The following is a 27,834-nucleotide window of genomic DNA, read 5'->3' on the forward strand; positions in this document are numbered from 1 at the left end:
GGTTACGGGAAATGTTCGATGATCAGATCATCAGTAAATGCTTATGGCCCCCTCGTTTGCCTGATTTAAGCACATGTGATATTTATCTATGGGGAAATCTTAAAGGAAAAGTTTACAGGAATAATCCTCGAACTGCAGAAGAATTAAAAACTGAAATTAGGAACACTGTGCGTTCTATCGGTGTCCAAGAACTACAAAGTATGTTTCGAAATCTCATTACAAGAAGCTTGCATTGCAGCTGAAGGAGATGACTTTCAGCATCGTCTGTAAACACTGGTGAGTTCAGTTTAATTTCCTAGTTGATTTATTTGTTTACTTGTTTATATATTTATTTATTACTGGCAAGTTCAGTTTAATTTCCAAGTTGATTTATTTCTTTGTTTATTCATTTACTTATTTATCCAGAGCATCAATGTAGCCGGTGAGTTCAGTTTTGTTTAGTTTCTATAGGCGTAATCATGCCGCTTCTTTGAGCCCACTATGCCTGCTTGTCATGGCGGGCATTGAGCTCGCTGTCTCCGCTTCCCAGCGCGCCTAATCCTCGGCACTGTACTTTCAAATTAATCACCCTGTATATATATATATATATATATATATATATATATATATATATATGAGTTCTGTCTGTATATTGCTCAGAATTTAAAAAGAATGATATTTCTGTATCGGTCATGTCCACAGTAACAAAGAAATGTACTTTTTACTTTTCCGTAATTTCTGTCTGTATGTAGTACGTACGCGCATCACGAGAAAACGACTCAAGATAATTTAATGAAAATCAGTATGTAAAGTCGGGGAATGAGCCACTACAATCTAGGCTTTAAATCATTATATTCACGCTGAGTGAAATGGTAGTTTATGGGAAGGCCTAAAGTTTAATTCTCATATATTTGTTATTAGTGGTCCTATCGATAAATACTACATAACTGAAGTTATATAGAATTAAATTTACAATCATTTATGTCATATATTTTTGCCGAACTGGCTATGATAATAGATATTCATGAATTTGTATTTTTGTTGTTAAGTCCATATCAACGCTGAGCCACGAGAAAATGGGTAAACAGAAATGAATGAAAATCGGTATATAGAGTTGGGGAATAAGAAACTAATGACTAAGCTGTAAACAATTTTATTCACCTTGAATGAAGTGGTAGTTTAGGGGAAGGCACCTAAAATTTATTTTCTAAATTTTCTAAATTCCTTTGTTATTGGTCCTATCAAAAAGTACAATATAACAAACTTTATAGAGAAAAAATTTCCGATCATTTATGTTTTATTCAGTTCTACCGTACCGACTATATTTCAGAGTCAGAATAAAACTAAATGTGAGGGCCTACAGTATCGAAAGCTCATAAAATTGATCAATAGCATTATATTGACCATTGTTTTTTGTGATATTATTTGTCTCTTATGCTGCCACTTATCTCCGATAGATGGTATTACTGCTGCGTACAGAATATAACAGCCTGCCTGAATATTGGTGGGAAACAGCTGGGGAGTTAGATAACTTTTTTAGCATACCATTCCTCTGGTTCATACTTTTTCCGATTCTGCTTGTACATAACATACCAGTTCATCATAGTACTCCAGTTATTCGATCCCTACTCTGAGGTGCTGCTTGGAAAGAGGATGTAAAAAGGCAGGAGGAGAGGGAGTGTTGGCCATTATAACAAAAACTCTCCAACTTGATCGAGACCGATGGTAGGTAAGAGGGACTACCGTTAAATTGAAAATTCCCTAACCCAGTCTTCACGTAAGAACACACGTTTGGTGACCTTTCCGTCGCGTTTTCTAGAGTAACGTTAAGAACTGTGCAATTTAATACAATCTTACAATGTATGCCTGCACCGTGATGTAGGGGTAGCGTGCCTGCCTCTTACCCGGAGGCCCCGGGTTTGATCCCGGCCAGGTCAGGGATTTTTACCTGGATCTGAAGGCTGGTTCGAGGTCCACCCAGCCTACGTGATTACAATCGAGGAGCTGTCTGACGGTGAGATGGTGGCCCCGGTCAAGAAAGCCAAGAACAACAGCCAAGATGATTCGTGGGGCTGACCATACGACACCTCATAATCTGCTGGCCTCCGTGCTGAGCCGTGGTCGCTTGGTAGACCAAGGCCCTTCGGGGCTCTTGCGCCATGGGGTTTCGTTCTTTTTTACTCACAACATGTACAGTACCTAACATAGAATTCTGTGTACAATGTAGAATTCCGTAGCGAAGCATGGGCACATCAGCTAGTGTAGTCTATGATCAATAATTATGTAAATTTGTCCATATCTCAGTTAACAGAGTATGACTATTTTAAAGAGATGTCCATGGCAAGTTCGCCCTTCTCTTCCAGAATTCTGCAAAACAACAGTTTTTATTTTCTAACAAACATCCACTTTATAAAATTATATTGTAATAGTTTAACCATTATCTCCTTCTGCCAAAAAATAATTAAATATAATTAAAATATGTTATGCAAGTCATTCTGTCACATGAGGCAATAAACAAAACAGATGAAAATTGAGAGAAAGTTTCATTTATAGTACAAAGATGAAATGAATAACGAACCTGAGTCCAGAAAGCCAGCACCTTAACCGCCTGAGCCACTCTGATCGGCTCAAGATGTCGTAACTCCACTTTTACTCTTATTCCTGTCTCTGTGTAAAGGGGGAGGAGATGAGAAGGGAATTGAGATGTGTGGAGACTGTGACACAACTCTATGTATTGCTGCAAAGCCTATCATATGGCAAAAAACATGTGAAAGGGACTTGCGCAGAATTATGACATGTGTCTTTTCTTCTTTTTTTGCTGCAATACTTTTTTCCCCTTTCAGAATGTCTCTTTTCACATATTATTTAGCATATGAACGTTAAGGACGAAACAAACACCCAGTCCCCAGGCCAGGGATATTAATAATTTAAATTCATCATCATCATCATCTGTTTACCCTCCAGGTTCGGTTTATCCCTCGGACTTAGCGAGGGATCCCACCTCTACCGCCTCAAGGGCAGTGTCCTGGAGCTTCACTCTCTTGGTCGGGGGATACAGCTGGAGAGTATGACCAGTACCTCGCCCAGGCGGCCTCACCTGCTATGCTGAACAGGGGCCTTGTGGAGGGATGGGAAGATTGGAAGGGAGAGGCAAGGAAGAGGGAAGGAAGCGGCCGTGGCCTTAAGTGAGGTACCATCCCGGCATTCGCCTAGAGGAGAAGTGGGAAACCACGGAAAACCACTTCCAGGATGGCTGAGGTGGGAATCGAACCCACCTCTACTCAGTTGACCTCCCGAGGCTGAGTGGACCCTGTTCCAGCCCTCATACCACTTTTCAAATTTCATGGCAGAGCCGGGAATCGAACCCGGACATCCAGGGGTGGCAGCTAATCACGCTAACCACTACACCACAGAGGCGGACAATAATTTAAATTAAAAACCCCTGACCCGGCCGGAAATCGAACCCGGGACCGTCGGGTGGCAGGCGGATGCGTTGCCCCCTACACCGCGGGGCCGTACTCAAGTGAACCTAGCGATGATGAAAATATCAATCATAATAACACATTGAGTGCAGTGCTGATTAAAGAACACTTTTCCACTGGTGCCAAAGCAATTATATGCGGTGTAAAATGTTTATACAATCTTCAAATATATTTATATGATGAAAATAAAATAAAAAATGAAATGGCATATAGCTTTTAGTTCTGGGAGTGTCTGAGAAAATGATCAGCTCACCAGGTGCAGGTCTTTTGATTTGATGCCCGCAGGCGACCTGAACATCGTGATGAGGATGAAATTATGATTAAGATGACATACACGCAGCCCCTGTGCCAGTGGAATTTGCCAATGATAGTCTTCCAAGCATGTTATCAGGGCTTTGACCAGTGAGGGGAAACTACACACAATATGACTGTTGTCAGCATTCTGATTAAAACCCTGGAAGTCCAAACACCGTTATATTCCACAATAACGTCTTAGCTCAGCTCATTGCTAACATTGTTTTAACTGTAAATGTTGACATTTTCCACAATCTATTACTTTTGTTTTTGAAGAAGGAAAAAATCCCTTAATTCCCAAAATACAGAGAACTTTGTTCCAGAAGTTCATACAACATACTGTCATGTCCAGTGCCGCTGCTCCTTAAAGATTACGTTACATACTTGAAAGGTTAACTAATCTAATATTCGAGATACTTGAAAAAGACTTGCAGCTTGTTAGATAGTGTCAACTACATATAGTAGATATGCTGAAGGGATTTTGAGTACAGAATAAACTTTGTTAGCCAGACACTGGTGGGAAATGAACTGACAATCTTCAGATTTCACAGCCAATGCTGTTCCAATTGTGCAATTTTGGCCTAGGTCATTCTTCTGTTATAGGGAAATCCGAAGATTGTGAGGTCGGCTCTCATTGGTATCCCCTTAGGCGTTTTTTTTCCTGTATTTGACATATCTTGTTTGATGATATTTGTTGTTTAAAGGGGCCTAACAGCTAGGTCATCGGCCCATTACAACTTAACATGTACTCTACGTACTCTCATCTGCACATGATAGTGTTCAGTCAACATGGTACTGAAATATGAAATTGGATTTGAACGCCCTGACATCTTGTGGTTTTGGTACAAAGCTTTCAGTCTCTTTTCATGTTTTCCATGTTAGTGGATTGTGTTCTAGTGTTAATAGCTTGTTTTTTGTAGTTCAAATGCAGTAATTAATTGAAATGGATAACCATTATGACTGACAACACACCAACCGCATCACATGTACCTCAGAAGATCCAAATTTCTCTGCAAAAAGGTACTCTTACACCTTCGCACAGTGAAGGCAGGAAAATGACAGCCCAAGCAGCAGAATGCTGTGATTAAAATGAGAACCATTGGTTTATGTGCCCGTTTAGCAAATCTACAGAAAGAGCTACTGCTTAGACAGGAATTTCTTTTAGTAGTATAAGGAGAATTTTGTACATTTCATCCGAAAGTATCTCCAATTCTCGGAAAAGAATGTGATGACTAAGCAAAGATCATAATCGTACATATCCCTAGTCCCAACACCTGCCAGGTTGAAATGTTTTCCTAATTATACTATTCTTGATCATTTTCAACCACCTTGGTCTCCTTGCCCTCCCACCTCCCATCCATTTTAGCATCCTTCTCTTTTCTGTCCTCTTAAGACGTCCAACCATCTAAGTTTATCCCTCTCCATTCTGTCAAAGCTTTTCCACTCCTGATTTCCTCCCCCACATTCTCACTTCTTACTCTGGAAGTAAAGGACGATTAGTTGCTTACGTTACGTTAAGAAAACTTCTCAGTTACTAATGAGATAGTGGAGGACTATTATAATCATAAGCTGTCTTGGTTGTTCATAACATCACCAATTCACAACCAATGCCAAATTTTTGCAACATAAGCAATATTGTACACACAGGGTTTCTTATAAACCCAGACCGAGTACAACAGCAGCTGCCTCAGCCCAACTTACGTTGTGCGCAGCCGCCCTGCTTTAAGTGTGTATACAATCTTACCATATAAAAGATGCAGGAAGTGTCATCCTTCATAATGAGGGACTTAATAAACATCATCAGGACTTTCTGCACACCAATAGCAAGAGTTACGACTGCACACGACAAACACTTGCCCGGCGTGAAAATGAGAAACCACGGAAAACCATCTTCAGGGCTGCCGACAGTTGGGTTCGAACCCACTATCTCCTGAATACTGGCCCCACTTAAGTGACTGCTGCTATCGAGTTCGGTACAATATCTCACACTTGTGGCTGGATCAGCAGGTTTTGAACAACGGGCCCGTGTAAACCCGTACGGTTTGATGTGTAACAGCTTTGTAGCTCTGTGTGCAGAAGAAACCAAAACCCCTACTTCTTGTGCTAATTATGTGAGCAATTTATTCGGTGATGATTCAAGATTCGCACCAATGTCATCAGCTTTTCCTTTGTTAAAACTGTTTGTGTGCACGCAGGTTTTTTTTTTATTCAGCCAGTAGTTTCAAATTTATTTACAATTACATGAATCTGTGCTCATGAAGGTGGCACTTCACTTTTTATGTTGTACACTATAAGACGATAATGTTGATACATATTGTATAATATTAATGTAAACAAGTGTAAAACCCCATTTTACGTTAAAAATAGGCACACGAGGCAACATATATCATACAACAAGGAATTTTAAATTCAGAATCCTTTCTATTTTAATAAGTATTTTAAACTCCTGGTCCATTGGACTAGTTTTACAAAAATGTAACGTCCCAGAATTAATTCAAGAAATGTAAAAACTTACTTGGTGTTTTTAGATTAGACACAATGAAACAATATGCCTCAACACTATAGATTTTTAAGCCTGTACAGCAATTACAAACACTAGTGTATATAAGTGTAAACTTTATCTCAGTTTTATAATTAATGTGAACAAGTGTAAAATCCACTTGATGTTCAATAACCTGAACACAACAAAATTATATAACTCACACAATGGTATTTTTAAGCCAATAGATAATCCACTAATATATCAATAAACAATCTTTCAATGTCTGATTCAATTGGACTATTAATGAAGGTACAATCTCCCATATGTGATGTTTTTGTAATTATATAAATCTTTTTGTGTGTCAGCTGAGGATGATCCCTTAGGGATCGAAACCGGTACTGACAGAATTTACTACTTTAGTAAATAAATTAATGTATTGATAAGGTGGAGACTTCAATTACTTTTAAGTTGTAGTATCTATCAATGCGGACATGAAGCTAATAGATTATAATATTGATGCTAGGTCGAACACGCTGACATTCCTTGCAAGTTCAAGAACTATGCGCGCGCCCCCTGTACAGCTGCTCAGGTCTTGGAGAGTAGAAACGCTGCTGGACGGTCTGGGTTTATAAGAGACCCTGTATGTACAGTATGCATGATTTGAAGTGATTTGATAGAATATGAGGATGTTCTTGTAGAATGAGACATGTCATTCTTTGTTTATTACTGTGAAATTTTACAGGTATGTTGGCGTTATGTGCATTATAATTAGTGTTTTCAACAGACTGAAAAGCTAGCTTTAAAGTTACAATAACTGGGTCGACACTAAAGAGTAATGGCTTCCTTCTTACAATAATCTCCACACGGTATCACGTAGTACAATTTTTTCAATAATACCCCTAGTAGGGTATATGTAGTTTATCTTGATGTTAGTATTTTTAGTGACTTTATTTAACATGAGAAATAAAACAAATAGTGCATAATTATGATTCTGCTACGTATATTTGTCAGGTTACTGCAAACATTTCTCAGAAAGAGCGCCACAAATATAGACAGTGCCATATTTTTTAAAAATTTGCCCACTTCATTTCTATTTTCTTCATTCATATGTATTAAGTAAACATGTAAGTGGAAAGTAAATATTCTTCAAACAGAGCTCGATTTACTTCCTTTCCCCATTTGTTTCATTCTCTTTGGTTGGCACTACTGTAGAAATGAACAATGAAGCGACACACTCCCTCCCTTCCCCCACTTGCCGTAAGTACAACTGCCAGGAATATGAGCAAAGTTGTTTTTTATGTAGTATACAACTTCTGTGTTTCAAGTAGTTCCAAGCAAAGATTTTATGGGAGATTTAGAGGTTTGGTATCACGTATATCATTCAGAGTTCGAGGTCCACTAGCCTACCTGATTACAATTGAGGAGCTATCTGACCGTGAGAAAGCCAAGAATAACGGCCGAGAGGATCTGTTGTGCCGTATTCGTATTCAGCAGGCCTTTAAGCCATGGGTCTTTTTATTTTTATTTTTTTATATTGCTAAGAGGAGCTGATCTCTGCTAAAACAGCATGATCAACCAGTCTTGCTTATCTAACCTACATTATTGTTGACATTTACCGAAACAGATATGCACAACTATGATGGGTAGGATGCAGATAATTCTTGATTATGATATAATATTCACATCTTTATATTGAAGATTTTTGGGAGAGTGTATCCTTTTAAATAATTTAGCAAGGAACACAATTTTGTGGGAATTTGGTACGTTTTTCAACCTTGCAAGATGGCACATTTTTCAGGATTCCAGGGCCTTGATAAAAATGACATTTCTCTAAGTATCAAATTCCAGGAATTCAATTATGTATTGTATAGATAGCTTGAGACGGTCGAGCAGTGGGAGAATTACGCAATCATATGCCAGCTGGCAGGTCCGAACCAGCTTTCCTGCCGAATATATGGTTTCCTAGGATCTTCCAGTGTATTCAGAGTTTCGGGCTAGGGCTCCAACAGATTTACAGGTATTCATTAAGGACATAAATGAGCAAAGCCAAGATGATACAGCATACACAAAGAACATTACATACACAGAAATACTGTTACAGAATGACAACCACCCAGGCTGCATTGCTGACTTAACTGAAGGATAAGGCTTAATAGATAAGTTCTCTTCATTGAATTATTTTTACAAACATTCTCAATAAATTGGGTCTAATGTCCCAATAAGCTATTAGATGGAAGTATGACGTAAACAGAAACTCACAAATTGTTCTAATGAATTTTTAACATTTAATATAACTTATTAGGGAAAAAGTAATATCTGAGAAGTAGACCTGTATACACTAAGGACTTGCATGATTCATTCTCACCAATATTTATGAATTAAACCATTACAATAAACCTTTACGAATTTAGTATTCCAACTTGCTATTTTAAATGCACATGAACTATTATCTAGGTCGACATTACATGAATAAATTTCTCTTTTGTATTAAGATGAATAATGCTGAAATACTGAAAATATATATATCTGGCAACACTGGCCATATACCAAAATAACTAGAGAATGGGAGAGAAAGTGTTACATAGAGACTACTCATAAAAAAAAAAATAGCCTGTTTCTTCAAAGATAATACCTTGAGGTGAATGACCTCTAGTGCTGCTCCACAAAGAACATTTCTCAAACACATACTTGGAAAGTAAATAGAACTATTCTACAGCCTTTGTATATGTAAACAGCAAACAAGCATGAAAAAAATGTAACAATGAGCTATATTTAGAGACACCAACATTAGTTCTTTCAATTTAGAAGGCATTATACCTTAAGTTCTGTCAAGGATTTGGAAAGGCTGTGCCAACTTTTAAAACTTAATATAACATAACTATAAAATCTATGATATGTAATCTACAACAAATCTACACTTCTACTCCATGAACTTTTATGAATTTCAGAAAATCTGAAAAGAAGCATAGCACTTGGTAATATTTACATTAAATCAACATTTTGAATATCAGCCACTTCACATCCAGTAATAAAACTATTAAAAATCAAATATTCTGTAAGTAAACTCAAGAATGTTATTAATTCTATCATTTTCTACACATAGAACAAATTTAGTAATCCTGTTGTTAACTTATTAAATAATTTATCTCCAGTGTTTACACAATCACAAAATCAAAACCTGGATAAATTTGAAATAATTATTTTAATTTCGCCTACTGAAGAGCAAGATGCGATTTTTAAGAAGTACGACAGAAAAGACAAAAAAGAACAAAGAAACAAATTAGGATGTCGAGAAGTAAACCAGAATGGAAAAAAAACTTTGCAAAAATATGTAGAGAAATGAAATGAGATGGTTTGGACATGTTAAGAAGATAAAAGAAGAAAGATAGCAAAGTGTATAACGGAGGTTTAGATTGAAGGTATGAGAACAAGGGAGAGATTCATACTAACATATTTGGACTCTATCAAGAACATCATAATAAGAAGGAATCTGGATTGAAACCCAATAGAGGAGCAAGGAGCAACAACAGTGGCTGGATAGAGGAAGAGGGGAAATGAAGAACGGAGACTGCATCAGATATCATTATTTGCAAGTTCATATAATCAGTTGGACAGGACTTTACATCAATGTCTTCTAACACTTGAAAACTAGAGACGCATTAGTATAACTACCCAACAGTATGATTTCATAATTGTAAATTAAGGAAATGCATTTAAAATTTAGCATACATTACTGAGATATGCATGTCTTTGGTTCGATGTGCAAAACTGCAACAGCATAATATGTGAAACCTATCTGAAGTATGAGTATTCTAGTTAAACCTAGAACTCACAGAGGAGAATAAAACAATTCAAAAGAGGGTAAGCCATAATAGAAATTCAAAACATCTTTTATATTAAATTTATCACTTCCATTTCTAGGCAAGTAACTGGTGACTACTTGAAACTTTCCTTTTACATGAACCTCACAGATCATATCTTGTTTTCTTTTACAGAGACACAATTCACACATAGATCTAAATCAATGGCTTATGAGTAATGACTAACCTCATTTCCATACAATTATTCAAACAGTAATTATGAACTAGAAATGTTCCATAAACAGTCTAGATGAGAACAATGGAAAATGTCGGTGACAACCTATTTAACAAGACGACCTTTTCAGTACCATGTTTATGGCCTTAACGATCTACTTAACAGAGAATGTAAGCTAATTAATACTTCCATGACAACCTCTAATATCTTCACAATGTACAATAAAATACATTTTTCTCTACAGCTTAATGAAAGAAGTATTCTCCACCAATACCAGCTCCTAAGGAGGAGTTATTTATTCCAGATGTAGTCTACAATGCTCTAAACATTTCCTGAGCACTGTACTACCACAGGCTGCCTCACTAGAGCTGATTTCAATACCATTAAATATTTGCACTATTCGCAGATTCAGGCATACTGCTGCCTCTCTTAATTTCAAAATCTAATTCAAGGCAACACCACCTCAATCATAAGGGGTCATAATTAAATCTGGAATTTATGGGATACAATATCCTACATCATGCAAGGGGATTTACTGGTTCATGAACAAAAAGAAGTGGGCCCTAACCTTTGCACAAACTACAACAGGTGGCACTTAGGTCGGTTTTCATTTGTCTATCACTCTTGGAATAAACCCAAATTTTAGTGAAGTATTTTCAAACACAAAATAAATGTCATTAAAAGTAAAATCTTGAAATTTATAATTTATTTACTGTATTCTAACGCAGCGTATACACCAACATAAAAAAACAATGAGCTGCATGCTGAGCAGTAGGATGAACCAAGGATGGAAGTTAGGGATGTGTACGGTGCGGGATAAGTCTTGTTTTCCTTTTGCTTCAACCGAGTCATTGTGTCAAATAGACATGTTCCCGAATACCACGGCATTTATTTATTTTCATTTAGTCTTGAAGCAATAAATGACATAGATCACTGTAGTCAACTGTCAATCAAAACGGCCTTGAAACTCTTCCGCCTCAAAGTTACTCCGTCACCTACGGCATTGAAACAATTTGGACCTTCCTGAAAAAGAAAGACCTAAAAGAGATAGAAAGGGTGAAAGCAATTTTCCTTAAAAGAGCCCTATGTGTATCTAAATACACACCCTCTAAACTTGTGTATGAACTGACCCGAGAACCTTTCTTCATTGAGGACTTGCGACATACAAGGCCTCTACAATCAACAAAGGCATATCAAGAGCTCTTACATGAATTAAAATTAAAGAAGACAAAAATTTGGAGTGATTTCTATATAACGGATGCAATGACAACAGTCAATTGGTGTCAGAGTTCCTTCGACCTCAGACATACAGTGACCCGTGCAGCTGTCCATGCCTTCCATCACAAGGCATGTGTTGTACCTAGATTTCACGATCCGAACCATGATTGTGTATGTCGATGGTGTGAGAAGTTCTGTGATCGTTACCATGCACTGGAGTGCCCGAAGAGACCGTGTTCTGACAAAATTTTGTAGTGATTAAGTTTATACCTCAGCACATTGTGCGCTTTTCTGTGTAAATAAATAAATTTAGTCTTGAAGAAATTAATCATTTTGCTAGTGGCTTTACGTCGCACCGACACAGATAGGTCTTATGGCGACGATGGGATAGAAAAGGCCAAGAAGTTGGAAGTGGCCGTGGCCTTATCTACGCTTATGCAGATGACAGGGTCATTGTATCACAAAACTTGGAAAACATTCGAACAACCTTCAGCAAACTTACAACATGGGCAGAAAAGAATGAGCTTACTATAAATAGTAGCAAAACAGTAAAAATGACATTCAGAAGAGGAGGCAGACTATCAGCAAATGACATCATGTATATGAATACTCCGATGAAGAACGTACCGTATTTCAAATACTTAAAATCACACTTCAGATGAGTGGAGATGTCTATGACCTTCAGATTAAAGAATGAACCATCGCAGCAAAGACGCCAATTAATAGCATAAAGAACCTAGAACAAATGTCCCTGCCCACAGCTACCACACTGTTTTGCTTAAAAATTGCTCCCATCATAACATATGGACTGGAAACCATCTGGACACACCTAAAGAAGAAAAATTTTGAAGACATCCAAAGTCAAAGCCAATTTCCTCAAAAGAGCACTATGTCTGTCAAAATACACATTATCCCGACTTACATATGTACTGGCAAGAGAGCAATTCTTCATTGAAGACCTCCGCCTTGACTTGCGTCTACCAGCTACCAAAACCTACTTGAATGAACTGCAGGAACTCAAGAGACAAGAGATATGGCCAGAGTTTTATTCAACGGATACGATGATATATAGGGAATGGACACAAGCCACATATGATCTACGTCATGTATTGACAAGATATGCCGTACGTGATTTCCATCATCGGATATGCCTAACAGATAAATTCCATGACCCGGACGATAACTGCAACTGTATATTATGCGGAGCCTACTGTGACTGATATCATCTGATACTGTGCAACAAGACAAAACTCTTTGACAAGTTTCTGTAAGAACTAAATGCACATTGTGCAAAATGTATCATATTATTAAGGTACAGCCCCAGCATTTGCCTGGTGTGAAAATGGGAAACCATCTCAGGCCTGCCGACAGTGGGATTCAAACCCACTATCTCCCAGATGCAAGCTCACAGCCATGCGCCCCTAACCACCCCGGATGCAAGCTCACAGCCGTGTGCCCCTAACCACACGGCTAACTCGCCCGGTAGAAATTCATCATTGCAAAAGTTAAAATAGTGATAAACTCAATTGTTTGCAAGCAGATCAATGTTTGGAGGAAGGTCACTGTTAACTTGAACTTCTCTCACCTTCGTATATATCCTTTCACAAGTAAAAAAATTTTTTACTTGTGAAAGTGAAATTACTGGGTAAGCAAATTCTATCGTGAGAGAAGCTATATCCGTACAGTAAAGGCTACCCGCTACAGGCGATTCATACACCAGTCTTCAATACGTTTTTGATTTCAAAAAAAGCATTAAGCAGTACTGTGCCAGAAGTTAGTGGAGCTATAACTGAAGTACTGAAGGGCAACATACAGGTATGAATGTGTTATTTTTATTAAATTAAGTACGACTGCCCTGTCCTACATTCAGAAGCAAACTAACAGCTTGAACCCCATCCACATTAGCTGCAACTTCCTTTGATGGTTCACTGACTTGGGTCACTCAGCAGAATTGGGTTTTGTTGCAGGATTGCTGAAATGTACACTGTACCGCTTGGTTCAGCATTTTTTATGCTAGTGAGTACACAGCTTAAAGTACAGGCAGTACATATCTAATTAGTATTGGCCTACGAATCAGCAACAGCTACTGAACTCGTCCATTTGTGCCTTCATCTAAACAGTTTGTTTCCTGGCTTTGTAGGTTGTTTATCAGGTGGTTTGGGTTTTACTCATACATGTTCTAGATACAACTACCTTAAAATCCCATACAAGAGTTGCTATGAATATGTAACAAATAGTTCTCCCCCACTCTTAGAATTGTGCCAAGTTTTTTTTATTGAGAATATTTAAATGTGAGAAGTTTCCATTTATCTTAAGTCAATCAATCTACCAACACTTCTAAAAACATGAAAAACATGAAGCAGTACTGAAGAAATCTGATGACCAGGAAATTTCATCAAATTACAAAAAGAACTCTTAAAACTTCCAGTACTGCATGGGATATTAGAAAATTTTCCAGAATCTTAAACATTCCATCTCATCTACTAATTACAGCAATGGGAGCTTGAGAGATTTATGAGAAGAGAAAACATGTGACCTGATAGAGAAATAAATATATCATACATATGGCATTAACACTGAAGCACAGGTTTGATTCATAAAGGCAAATTGTTTTTAAAGAATTCAATTAATTTAATGTTAGTGGAAATAATTAAAGTTGGACATTTATCTGAATTTCTCTTAGGCCAACATTTTGAAGTGGCAGCTTCATACTAAAACTTTGTTAACCCATGAAAGCACTGGATTAAAGATCACGATCATCCAGGCTGATTCTTCCAAAATTTCACTTTTTTTTTTTTTTTTTTTTGCTAGTGGCTTTACATCGCACCGACACAGATAGGTCTTATGGTGATGATGGGATTGGAAAGGCCTGGGGGTTGGAAGGAAGTGACCGTGGCCTTCATTAAGGTACAGTTCCAGCATTTGACTGGTGTGAAAATGGGAAACCACGGAAAACCATCTTCAGGGCTGCCAACATTGGGATTCGAACCCACGATCTCCTGGATGAAAGCCCACAGCCACGCACCCCTAACCGCACGGCCAACTCGTCCGGTAATTTCACTTTTAACAACAAACTGGTAAAGAAGGGTATTGAATTACAACAAACAAAACAAATACAGGAACTTTGAACAGATTTGTTGTTTAAAAAGGAGATACATTCTCTTTATGCAGTTACTGTAATTCACAGCACTGAACACAATGAGAAATACAAAATAAGTTTATTACATGGATAACAGAATTCCTAGAAGAAAATAACTCCATTTTATGAAAAGAAAGAAGCTAATATAAGGTTTTTACTTGTGAAAGGATATATATGAAGGTGAGAGAAGTTCAAGCTAGAAAGTCATTGACCTGAGTCTTTCTTTCAATGCGAATACAGCTTTCAGGATGATCCTGGCATTCTACACACATTTTCATCTTCTCTTTTCATTAATGCAAACAGTGTATTGAACTTTTCAATCACAAATCGATGAACAAAGCACACATAAATTTAAAAAAAGACAGAGATAGAAACAAAGCAACAGGTCTGAATGTCAACATGCAAAATAATGAATTCTTAAGATGCAAGACAGTGTTTTGCGAACTAAAAAAATAAAATAAAAATAAATCCTAATCAACTACAAATAATTGGCATGTTGTCAAAGTGAATAGTAACTTATATAGCTCCTCCTTTGAACAGTAAATTTCCAATGGAAGGCACCTAGCCTGATACGCATTCCAGGACAGTAAAAGAAATTAATCGATCTGCTTGACAGTTCACAGTGGGTTAATGTGAAAAAGGAATGTTTTTAAAATGTCTGTTCGCATAATGTAGTACAGCTCACAAGATTTTTTTATAAAATAAAATCAGCACCAGCAGACTGATGCAGAAACCTGCATTATAGAATCAGCTTGTAATATACAGCTAACTACAATTGCTACAATATTACCACATGAGAAACAGCTGAACTCAATCCACTGCCCATGCACAGAGTCGAATACTAGAAAATGGAACTATAGATTCATTAATCAGAAAAACATGTACATTACTATTAAACAGTCAAGTCATTTGTTTTCTAGGGTTCATTTAACATGGAAATCTAAATTGCTTGGATCTTAGTTCTAATTAATATTTAGATGTAACCACTTAGCAAAGCAGCATTCATTACTTATCACAACAAGAAAACAGATTAGCTGGTATTAAGTTCCAAATTCCAAAAGTATAAATAATATTTTAATTAAAAATAGAAGCATAAAGCTGAATATGTTAATCATATCTTACAATGTAATCTAAAATACAGGCCTAAAGCAGTTATGAATGTACCCGGTACATAAGCGGGTGATATTCTATTTGGATTAAAGATATCAACTTTTATCTAAGAGAAATTAAGACAACCTGCCATGTTCACTTCAAAAAGAAGCTCCTTTTTACCACAGCAGATATCTGTGGTACTGTGCAGGTACTACTGTAGAGAGTGAAAAATTATATTGAACTCTTGATTTATATATTTCACAAGTTGACATGACAAAGCATTTACGCCTATGTCAAATTATTTAATGAAAAACACAAATTCATAGTAAATAAGATAATAATAGGTAATGTATAACAAACTCACCTGGTGGTGCTGGGTCCTCCATGAATCAAAATCTTCATGTTCATTCACGTGGTCCTTGGGGCCATTTGTAACTGAAATTGAGTGTATAAAAAAATATTTTAAACAAAATTCTTACCTAAAAGTGAAGAGCGCTATGTCCATAAGGACTAGCCTATTTATATATTAAACTTATATGCTATAGGCTAATCTAATTTAGGTCCTGTATGAATTTTATGAAGTTGATTTATGGATATTAAGCTGGACAATAATCAATACAAATTAGGGAGTGCTTGTAAAAATTAAGTCACATGCACTATGCTTATTTGTATATTTACTCACAGTTTATGATAGGCAATTGATTCAACTAACTATTAGCAGTTAAATCAGAATCAGTATGAACAAGTCTGCACGGGATATCACAAAATCAACCGCACATAAATGTATTCAGAAGAGTACAACTGCAAGAAGATTGAGCGAGGATACCTTCAGTTAAATATTCTTAAGACTTATTCTACTATGACATGCATTTTAATGTAAAGATCATTAACTTCCAGTAATATTACTTAATGATTCATGCCATAAGATTTTAATTTTTATGGATTAACACAACATTTTATGAACATTCTTTGGATTATACAAATTAACCATCTGATTTGACAGTACATTTCGTTGATTATGACGCCTACCTTGATTCCCTTGTCCTTTCATCCGCTGTGTTGACACATCGAACATTTCATGGAAAAAGAGGAAACACAGATTAGAGAACTCCGAAGACAAAATATGCGGATATTTATCAATGAACGGCAGTTATACAACTACGCCCAAGACAGAAATTCTTTCTTTACCTGGTCTGACACGCCTGCTGACATCACCTAATTTCTGCACTCTTCTTGTTCCTTGGTGCAAAGTCTTTCAAATCAAACCGTCACAAAACAATGAATAATTTCTTGATAGTCTTTGCAACACAATATACACAAATAACTCGCTAAAATTATATAAAACTTCTAGCACAAATCACTTCATCAAGAAACAATGGCGGCTGAACCCAACTCCGGAAAGTTTAGCTAAGGCGCATGCGTGGTAAAATTTGGGTACGTCATAATTATTAAGATAGGTAGTATCTTCCATGCTTGATCGAAGGAGTGAAATGTCGATTTGTATAATAATAGTGGTAATTTTACTGAAATGTACACAATGTGCAGAGTATAAACCAAGTTGTTCACTATACAATTGTGTTGCATAAAATTACAGTATATATCGCATTGTCCCTTACATAGTTTACAAATGCATTCTGTACAAGAAAAATTGTATTCTTTCGTCATGCAGAAAGATATTGCTTGCTCTATTACAGAAAACAAGAAATTTGTATTTACTTCTTGTTCTTGTCAAGTTATTGGATATAAGCGGGTATAAGTTTAAAAAATAATGAAGTTCATATGAACAGCTGACGTCAAGGTTAAAACATCCTCGAGTTTCCAACTTCTCCTTGACTTCATGTAGTACCTTGTCCGCGCTTATTCTTTGTATCGTCTTTGAATTTCTTCATCTGGTAATCGTGGTCGTGCTCTTCAGGGTCGGTGTAGTTCTGCGTGTATTTTTTTCATATTTTATTGGTATAAGTGATAATATAGAATTACTCATTGTACTCTATATTTCTAGATTGTCGGAGGAACATAAACATCCAAAATGGTGGCTCAAAAGAAGCAGGTATGTTAAGAAAAGTTACGTTGTTGTAACACGTGGCCTTCTTTTATCGAGTATTTGTTGCAGATTAGAAGCAGCTATCATTAACTATTGCTCTTGTATATTTTTAGAAAAAGGCTATGGAAAGCATCAATACAAGGTTGGCCCTTGTGATGAAGTCTGGCAAATACGTCCTTGGCCTGAAACAGACGTTGAAGACACTTCGCCAAGGAAAGGCGAAACTCGTCATAATCGCCAACAACACTCCTCCGCTGAGGTGAGGCTGAGAAGTAGAATTCCCTTACCATAATTTCTTCTTGATCTCCAAGACTATCAGCATATGAGGGATTTTTGAAGATGTTCACTATAAGTGAAATTTCACTATACCAGATTACTTTCTGAACATTCAAGTTCTTGCTCATGAAGGACTTTAGTATTTGTTCTGTTCCTTTGCGTCACAGAAATGAGGCCTACCCTTGGATTAATCTTACCCTTCCGTAAAGCTTCCGTACCCGGTGTGCGAAGTGAGGTTAGACATACTACGTGGCGCGGCTCTGGCGACGTCATGTAACACTCAGCAGGCTTGCCAACTTAGGCATTCTTAGTGACAACACGATTGGATTGGTTAGACCATTAGTCTTGGGACGTAAGCCCCCAGGTTAGAAGCTGCGGAGCGGCCCTTAGGCCTCTTAATATTCTGCGTGACACCTCCATTGGTCTGGATAGGTTAGGGTAGGCTAGTGACAAAACCATTGGTCTGGATATGTTGGACAAAATTTACAAGAAGTGACAGCAACGCATTCTATACAACAGTGTTCAACACTTGAATTAATCAACAATGACTGAACGTGGGGGATACAGCATGCTCACTGCGGAAAAAAAATATCTTTCTCTGTGAGGGAAGGAGTATTTGAACAGATGTTAAGATATGTAGCCAAGGAAATGCTGCTTTTTCTGTCCAGATACAGGTAGGGATGCCCTATTGTTTCTCCACTTTCTCTCAGTGTTTGTGTGCACGACGAGATCTTCCCCAGCGAGACGTTCTTCATTCAATGCGGGGACGTGTTTGTTCTTCTCGGTGTCCACATATTCCACTGAATGGTTTACTTTCTAAGTGGAGAAATCCCTTGTCCTGGAGGCAGTTGTACGCCCTCCAGCAGTCTTGAGATTATAGTAGTCCTGGGCAAAATGTAGTCTTTATTTATGGCGAGTAGCGTAGCACTGTCCCGAGATTCCACAGGCACAACGAAGAATTTCTTATTGTTTTCACATTCAACCCCACCGAAAACCCACTGTCCTTCCACACGACGGCCGCGGTTACTTTCTTTTGCCAGACTTGGCCTTGTCTATCTCGGCAACTACACCTACCCCTCCAAGTCGTGTAGAATGTCGAATGGCCTAATCTTCACACACTTCGCTACAGTACGAGGACCAATCGGACGCTGTTTCCGTACTCACTCTGAGCTCGGACTCAATTAATGGGTAGTGGAGCCTATTTCCCAGTAGCCAGTAGGCTACGGAGGATATAACCTTCTGCGGAGAAAGGTGTGCCTCTTAAAAGGTACCCGTCTTTGCCGACTGTTTGAACCTACACGTGCGTTTGTCACATGAAAAATACTGGCTTCCCGATACTTTCACTTCTCGATCCCTACCACAGACTCCAGAGGGAATAGTGACTTACTATAAAATCCGTGAATTTAACTTCGTCACAACACTAGGTTATGATGTCGCGGATAGAACACTCGCATCCAGCATATGCCATGACACTTATAAAGTGGGGGTTTTCTTACTTTTGCCTAACTTTGAAATTCGTGGTTCTCTTACTTTTAGCAAATGTGGCAGCCCTGTACTTGCACACGATGCGAGCTCTGCCAGGGAAATTAGGAAGCTTGTCCGGCGAATGAAAACACATCGCGAACATTGGCCGGCCAATAGGAACACAGCACATAGTCGCAATCAGCTGATTTACACAGCCTTGGTTTTAATTCTTCTATATAAGTAAGAATACTTTTTGGGACAGGATGGTGGGTTTCTGGCTACTTCGGGTATCGTTGCACATCATTTTCATGTGATTTTTAGCATCCCTAAGTCTACACACTGGATACGGAAGCAGCACCCGATATTTTCGTGTTAACCACCACCGCTAAAGCATACCTATTAAAAAAACTAATGTATGCTGAATAGTGTTTAGTGTCAATACAGGAAGAAAAGTAAAATTCTAAGCTGCGCTCAGGTCAGTTGGCCTTTTGACACTATTCAGTCATTGTTAGGGGCTGATGACCTTCGATGTTAGGCCCCTTAAAGCAAGCATCATCATCAGCAAAGTCATTGTCGGAGAGTTTTATTTTCTTGCCAGTCTTCGTAGGTCTCCAGAAATATTGCATTTTACCATATTTACCCGAATAATGCCTGAACCCTCATTTTAGGAAGGCTCGTTTTGAAAACAGACTGAAATGAACTAAAATTCCATCCGAAGAGTAACGTAGGTATAAACACACATTTCTTATCACTCCGCGAGGTCCACGTGGTCTTTACACAAATATGAACATGTAAATTTACGGATATAGCTGCTTTGCCTGAGATGATAAAATTACTTTATCACTGCTATGAAATATATTTTCCAGAGACAGAAGTATGAAGTACAGTGATGCCAATTTGGCTACTCATAATAGCACGAAAGTGTAAACATTTTTTCATCCAGTTATAGACTATCTTTAATTTCAAAGCGATGACCTAGTCCTATATTTTTCATGGGCTTAAGAGTTTACTGAAAGTCCAAATTAATTTTTAACATCAACCCCCGAATAAGTGTTGAGGGAAATTTTTGAGATATTAAAGAAGGTAAATGGAAGTTAAGAGAAATGAATGGCGAAGTGCAGAGAGCATCGGCACGAAAGTGTAAACATTTTTTCATCCGGTTACATAAAAACCTCGTTTATTCAAAGTCGTTGGGACTAAAAAATCGGACTTCGAATTACGTGATTTCGAATTAACCGCCGATTCGCAATTCAGAAGTACCAATCCTTGCTGCATTACAAAATATTCTAATGCCCGTTACTGCACGAGTTAACCTTGATTCACACTTAAACCTTTCAAATGCCGTAGGGAAAAAAATTCCTAAATGTATCTAACAAGGTGCATTTATTGAAATAATGCTCTTGGATAACGCCGTATACTGTCGAATGTAACCTCACACCCGGGAAAAACAAAACACGATTCAAAGACAAGGAGTACGGTAATCTACTGTATATATGCACGACGCAATTTAAGCGGTTATAACCTACTTGATTTAAGTGCAGTATAAGGCACTTGCACAGGGGAGCCAACAAGGCTGTCCAAATTGGAAACACGTTACATCAACAAAAACTTTAAAAACCCAGACATATATTGGAAACACATGGCACCAACAAAACAAACATTAAAAACCCAGACATACATTTTAAACAAGTATAAAGAATAATAGATAACTATGTACAGTACCTGAATAGTTCACAAATGCTTAATGATCCAGTAGGGCTTTTTTGTCACACATTAGGCTTATTGCCTTTTAAAGAAAGAGTGTATGAGAGGTTGCTTCATCTTTTTTTTTAATAAATACTAGCTTCGAACTGCTCCATATGGGCCATAGCCTTAATTGTAGCGTCGTCAGCATCACTAGCACTTATCACTGAATCCAACACTGCGAGAGCGGCATGGACATCATTCTTTGATGGAATAGTTGCCGCCTGCGCCTTATCTTCGTTGTGTTCATCAGCCGTAGCTGCATCTCGCTCTGGCGTCACGTGATCACAGCTGATCATCATGGCGGGATCCCGCTCTTCTGAAGTCTTCGCATGGTCTATGGTGATGTATTCGGAGAAAGTCATACTGACATCGGACTTTTGCCGTAACTCCTCCCATTCATCTTCATTATCGTTTTCTCCTTTTTCTACTTCATTTAATGAACCAAAACCACACTGGACGAAGCAGTTCTCGATTGTCGATGAAGGAACAGAGTCCCAGGCAACTGTCACACTCCGCATTGCATCAATTACGTTCCACTTGCGTATTTCTCCCGCCGGAATATTTCTAGCAACTTCCCGAAGAAAGTAACGCACTAGTCGCTTTCTGTAGGCACGTTTCACAGAAGAAATTATGCCTTTGTCTAGGGGCTGCAAGTAGCTCGTAATGTTGGCCGGCAGAAAAAGAAGACGCACATGTTTTAAAATTAGATTGTTTGTGTGCAGCGCACTGATCTAACAGAAGTATTTTCCTGTCCTGGCATGCCATTTTGCGCTCAAGGCATACCGGCCACTCCTCAAAAATTTTGCGTGTCATCCAGGAATTCTTAGACGATTTATATTTGCACGGAAAGTGCCTGATGCCTTTAAAACATCGCGGTTTCTCGAACTTGCCTATGACGAGGGGAGGAAGTCTCTGGCTTCCGTCCGCATTGCAACACAGAAGGACTGTGACCCTATCCTTGAAAGATTTCCCGCCATGGCACTTCTCTCCCTTAAAACCTTAAGTCCGTTTGGGCTCGGCATTAAAAAACACTGCAGGCTCATCGGCATTGAAGATATTGTTTGGTGCATACGAATTGATTATGTGAGCCACGTTTTCTCGCCAACTGTCTGCATTACCAGTGTTCACTGTTTCGGCTTCTCCGCACACTGCCTGCCACGTGATATTGTGCCCTTCCTTAAAACGCTGAATCCAGCCGTTCGAACACTGAAACTCAAGACCCATCTTCAGCGCCAGTTCATTCGCCTTCCCCTTAATAATCTCGCCATCTACTGGGATATTGTTTGCCTGAACATCCCGAAACCACTCGATCAATTGTACTTCCAAATCGGAGTATTTAGCTCCTCGAATGCGCATTCGCTTTGCTGTATTTACACCCTGCATTTCCTGAGCTTCTATGCTCTCACGATTTTTTGTAAAAACGTTGAAAGTGTGGCCAAAGGAATTCCAAATTCTTTAGCTATTTCAGTTTTCGTCTTTTGTCCATTGTAGACCTCCCTTATAATTTTCACTCTCTCGCTGAGTGTCTTTGAAGAATACTAACGCTTAGCCATCGCAACACAAAAAAAGGAACGCACATACAATAAACTAAAACACAGTATTAATAAAATATAACAACTTCGAAGTTTATAACTGCACACAAAAACTTTAAGTAAAATGAGTAACTAGAAGAAAACAAAAGAACTATGATTTCACTAGAACTTGGGAACTCTGAAGCACGCTGTAGACACACCAAACTCAAAGTGAAAGTGCAGAAAGATGCATGTTCTGGAAGACGCGTTCTATCGTGACGCGGAGAATCTTAAATTCAAATTATGCCGTGAAGTATTATTTTTAACAAATTGAAGGACAATTTCGAATTAAAAGTCTGAATTTCAATACTGGGACCAACATTGTTCTTTGAATTACGAATTATTCATATTTCTAATTAATTTAAATAACATGAAAAGCCGTACCTCGAGTTTCGGGGAACAAGAGATTCTTCGAATTACGCGGAATTTTGAATTAACCGATTTCGAATTATCGAGGTTCTACTGATCTTGAATTCCAAAGCGATGACCTACATTTTTCATGGGCTTAAATTTTTCCTGAGTTAGGGACATTTTCGTGATATTGAGGTAAATGGATTGGCCAGTTTCAATGCCGTAGGATATTCGCCGTTTTAATACATATAAAATATTGTTGTATGCAGAACATTTTTATTGAAATCGAGGTCCGTTACTGGCTTCTTCTTAGGGATCTTCCCTGGCGACCTGAACAATGCATTATTTTTATTTCCGTAGCTTGTTTTATCCTCTGTACTGTTCGCAGGCCGATACCACATGCGAGTGCTGTCTTCTTTTGAGGGGTGGCAACATGGCTTTCCTCACCTTCCCCGCCACTGAACGCCTGCTGCTGCATGCTTACAAAATACAAATACTATTTCCCTCGCCTGTTGATGCAATCCTTGTCTTTCTGCTCTTCTTGGATCCATCGTACATGCGCAAATAATTCCCTAAATTCATTGATTATATTTACAAACAAATAAAACTCTAAACATTCACTCGTGACCTGTACAAACAGGCACTTCTTACTGAAATGATTCTATTGGCTCAGCAGAAAACACATACTACAAAGCGCGCGAATGTTACTCCGCAACCCTCTTCAAACCGCCTTCCTGGCTGCGTTCTACTCTAGAATCCTCTCCTAAATTACAAGTTCGTCACACTCCACGTCTAAAACACTTCTCGCACGTGGTCTCTTTTTACTGGACAGTAACACGACCGGTGGTGGATAATTCTTTTTTGTGCAATGTAAACACTTGAAGTAGACACACCGGCGAAATCTGATGTTAGTTTTGTGATACAGTAAAACCTCGTTAATTCAAAGTCTTTGTAATACAAAAATCGTACTTCCAATCGGATTTCGAATTAACAGCCATCTTGTAATGCCAACCCTCGCCAGTTTTCACGGATTCTGCTTTTCTGCGTACTGCCTGCTACGTGATATTGTTGTGTTCCTTAAAATGCTGAATACAAAAGAATGGCGATTTTCAACTCTGAAACACACTATAGACACACTGAAGTGAGTGAAAGTGCAGAAAGCTACCCCTGCACATTCCGGAATGCGCGTTCTATTGTGCCTCATGAAATTTTGAATTTCAATTAATCTGTAAAATACGCTACTATTAAAAAAAAGTAAAGTCAGTTTAGAATTAAAAGTCTGAATTGTTTTCCGTTTAAATATGACATACGGGGACAGTTTTCTTCCATCTACGGTTGCACAGATCATAAACTGTACACTCAGCAACGAAAACTAGGTGAGCCAGGAGCGTGTTGGCATCCTTGACGCAAATAAAACCTGCGCCCCAATTTCGTGCCTCAAAATTTTTTCAAAAGGCGTGGATTATTCGCGTAAATATGGAATGTTAATGAAAGATTTAAAATTCAGGATTCAAACCTAGTGTCAATATTGGCATGGGCACATACCTGGAGATGTTTATTTTGTCACTTGGCAGGATACCTTCTATAACATGAAATGAAGTATAACTGCCCCAACAAAAACATTTGGTTTTTAACTCAACCATCCCTATGGGTTTTGGAAAAAACAGCTGACTTTTTGCCTGCCCTGCCCTTTATTGAGTGATTTCTGGTTAATGAGGAAATGTTATTAATTAGCGATAGTCTAGCAATGTGCATTAAACAGAACAACATTTTGTTTGAGACGTCTTGCTTTCCCTATATACTAACACTATGTCGCACAAATTTCTCCGCACCATTCACACATGCTGTTCTTATCAGGTCGGTGATAAATGCTGATGGTTGGTGGGTTTGATGTGCACAGAGGTATTGATTCTGTCATCCTGGGGTTGAGGTCAATGTCAAGGAAAGTGATAGAAGTCGGAGAGATCTGCTACGTGTAATGGACACTGTAATAGTTGAGGCAGTGCAGGAATGGGTCAGGGGTAAAAGTTGATACCATACAAACTAAAGTTTGTAACATTTTAAGGAAGTGGAAATTATGCAAATCTTACTTGGAATTGTTTTTAGAGGAGAGATGTGTTCATTGCGATGTCTAGGAACCCACCATCCATCCACCAGAAGTGCATTTACTTTTATAACCTAATAAAGAGTAGCGCACGGCATTGTCTATTGCTAAAGTAGCTACTTACAATCCTATTGGTCAACGTTAAAAGAATGTGATGTCATCAACGATAAGATTGCGTTAGCAACCTTGGCTAAATAAAAACACAATGTAAAGCAAATGTGAAATACACAACAGCAATAACTTAATATGAAACTTGCCTTAATGCCGTGGTGGATACAGGGCTGCGGCAGCCTTAAGGAATTTATGCACCCTCGCGTCTAGGGGAAAGGAGCTCTTAAATAGGGATTTGGTAACGCCTTAGGCGGAATAGATGCGAACGCCTTAGGCGGAATAGATGCGTTCTTATTACCCTACATAATGCTAGAGACCTAAAAGCCGCTTCGCAGTCCTAACCTGGGGCATGCGCTCCCAGGTCTTCTTTGCTTGGTCACAGTCCAATGGTTTTGTCACTAGTCAGACCTATCCAGTCCAGACCAATCGCTTTGTTACTGACCCCAGTTATAAATTAATTCAGCATTTCGTTACTGTCCAACATACAATGCGCTTTTCTTGCGCTGCAGAATGCTAGAGGCCTAAAAGCCACTTCACGGCCTTAACGTGGGGGCTTAAACGCCACCAGGCAACCTCTGTTTAGTCACTGTCGAATGGTGTTGTCACTAGTCTTCATTCCCAACTAAACAGGTTGGCAGCATTGTTGACCGCTCGAGCATGCACTCATGTCCTTGGCGAGAAGGCCACGAGAGAAGTAAACAAATGACACAGCTGAATGTAGGGAGTATTGGGTAGTATGGCGTTAACTGTTGAGGGTCGGGTAGTTTTGCTTCTGGGTGCCACAGGTGACTGACATCATTAGTGAAACACCACCAGACTAGGGGCTGGGGAGGCTCAATTCAGAGGGAATCATTCTTTTCCCATGAAGAAGTGGGCATTTTGGTGCCCATACCGGTGTCTCGAATCTGGTGGAGTAATAGCTCACTATCTTTAAAAAGTTGTGTGAGGTAGAAGAGGAAGGAAGTACAAGGCAGGGTACTGGGTTGTATGTTCAAGGACTCGATGGATATGTGTGTACCGTTGTCCATTCTTGCAGATTTCCTTTATAAGGCAAGTCTTAATACTTTTAACCGAGGTTTTCTGTGTTTTCCCCATTTTTACACCAGGCAAATGCTGGGGCTGTACCTTAAGGCATGTGCCAGTAAATCTATAGACACAAGGTTGACGTATTTGAGCACCTTCAACTACCACCGGTCTGAGCCAGGATCTAACTTGCCAAGTTCGGGTCAGTAGGCCAGCGCGTCGAACAGTCTGAGCCACTCAGCCCAGCATCGTAAATTGTTGCCAATGTCTAACACTACCTTATTTCCTCAAGTCTGCATTGGTCTAATTTTAGTTTTACACTAGCTGATGTACCCGTGCTTCGCTACGGAATTCTACATTGTATACAGAATTCTAGGTTAGGTAGTGTGCACGTGAGCAAGATTGTATTAAATTGCATAGCTCTTGACGTTACCCTAGAAACGCAACGGGGAAGTCATCAAACATCTTTTCTCATATGATTGGGTTAGGGAATTTTCATTGTAATGGTAGGCCCGCTTGCCTACCATCAGTCACAATCAGGTTGGGGAGTTTTCATTATAATGGCAGACACTCTCCACCTGCCTTTCTACAGTCCAAATTTCCAGAGCTGGAATGGTCAAGCTGCAGATGGCCGTGATCCGTGAACACTCTTCGTCTTTTTTCGACGGGGGGATCAAATAGTGGAGAATCCCAGGGCAAAAACTATTCCCTTTTACAAATCTGTTTCGTAGGAGTATCCCATGAGTCAGAAAATGTCAGTTCATTACACTGGCGGCGGAAAAATCTATCTCACTTGGAGGCAAATTTTTTCCTCCCAAGCCAGAGGAGAAACCTGTTCTTCACTGCTGATTTGGCTACTACTAAGTGAGCCTCTGCCTTAAGTTTTCACACTGCTCATTCAAAACAGTACGTCAGAGTAGGGATCGAATAGCTGGAATACTATGATGAACCAGTATGTTCCGTACCAGCAGTATCAGAAAATGCATGAACCAGAGGAATGGCATGCTAAAGAAGAAAATTTTCTAACTCCCCGGCTATTTCCCGTCAATATTCAGTCAGGCTGTTATACTCGGTACGCAGCAGTAATCCCATCTGTCAGAGTTAAGTGGCAGCATAAGAGAGAAAGAACATCCAATTTCATCCAGGGTGAATAAAATTGTTTATAGCTTAGGCTGTAGTTTCTTATTCCCCGGCTCTATATACAGATTTTCATTAAATTCTATTAACCCGTTTTCTCGTGGCTCGGCGTTGATATGGACTTAGCAATAAAAATACAAATTCATGAATATCTGTTTTATCATAGCTAGTACGATAAACATGTATAAGACATAAGTGATCGCAAATTTAATTCTATATAACTTCGTTGTAGTATTCATAGACAGGACCCCTAATAATATAAATATTTGAGAATTAAATTTTAGGC

The 27,834-nt window shown here is 38.6% G+C and overlaps 2 protein-coding genes across 2 annotated transcripts in view; one reads left to right on the top strand and one right to left on the bottom strand.

Annotated features, from left to right (window-relative positions):
- Positions 1-17,101, bottom strand: part of Ythdf (YTH domain-containing family protein) — a 115,544-nt gene extending 98,443 nt beyond the window's left edge. The window contains exons 1-3 of the mRNA XM_067158468.2: positions 16,910-17,101; positions 16,751-16,775; positions 16,086-16,156 (exon numbers count right to left, since the gene is read on the bottom strand). Coding sequence (XP_067014569.1) covers positions 16,086-16,156; positions 16,751-16,775; positions 16,910-16,933 — 120 coding nt within the window. The 5' untranslated portion in view covers positions 16,934-17,101. The remainder of the gene's footprint in view (positions 1-16,085; positions 16,157-16,750; positions 16,776-16,909) is intronic.
- Positions 17,102-17,532: 431 nt separating this feature from the next.
- RpL30 (ribosomal protein L30) overlaps positions 17,533-27,834 on the top strand; it is a 30,349-nt gene continuing 20,047 nt past the window's right edge. Inside the window, exons 1-3 of the mRNA XM_068230382.1 lie at positions 17,533-17,634; positions 17,722-17,771; positions 17,879-18,024. Of these exons, the coding sequence (XP_068086483.1) occupies positions 17,751-17,771; positions 17,879-18,024 (167 nt within the window). The 5' untranslated portion in view covers positions 17,533-17,634; positions 17,722-17,750. The remainder of the gene's footprint in view (positions 17,635-17,721; positions 17,772-17,878; positions 18,025-27,834) is intronic.

Source organism: Anabrus simplex, chromosome 14, assembly GCF_040414725.1.
Source record: "Anabrus simplex isolate iqAnaSimp1 chromosome 14, ASM4041472v1, whole genome shotgun sequence".
Classification (NCBI taxonomy): domain Eukaryota; kingdom Metazoa; phylum Arthropoda; class Insecta; order Orthoptera; family Tettigoniidae; genus Anabrus; species Anabrus simplex.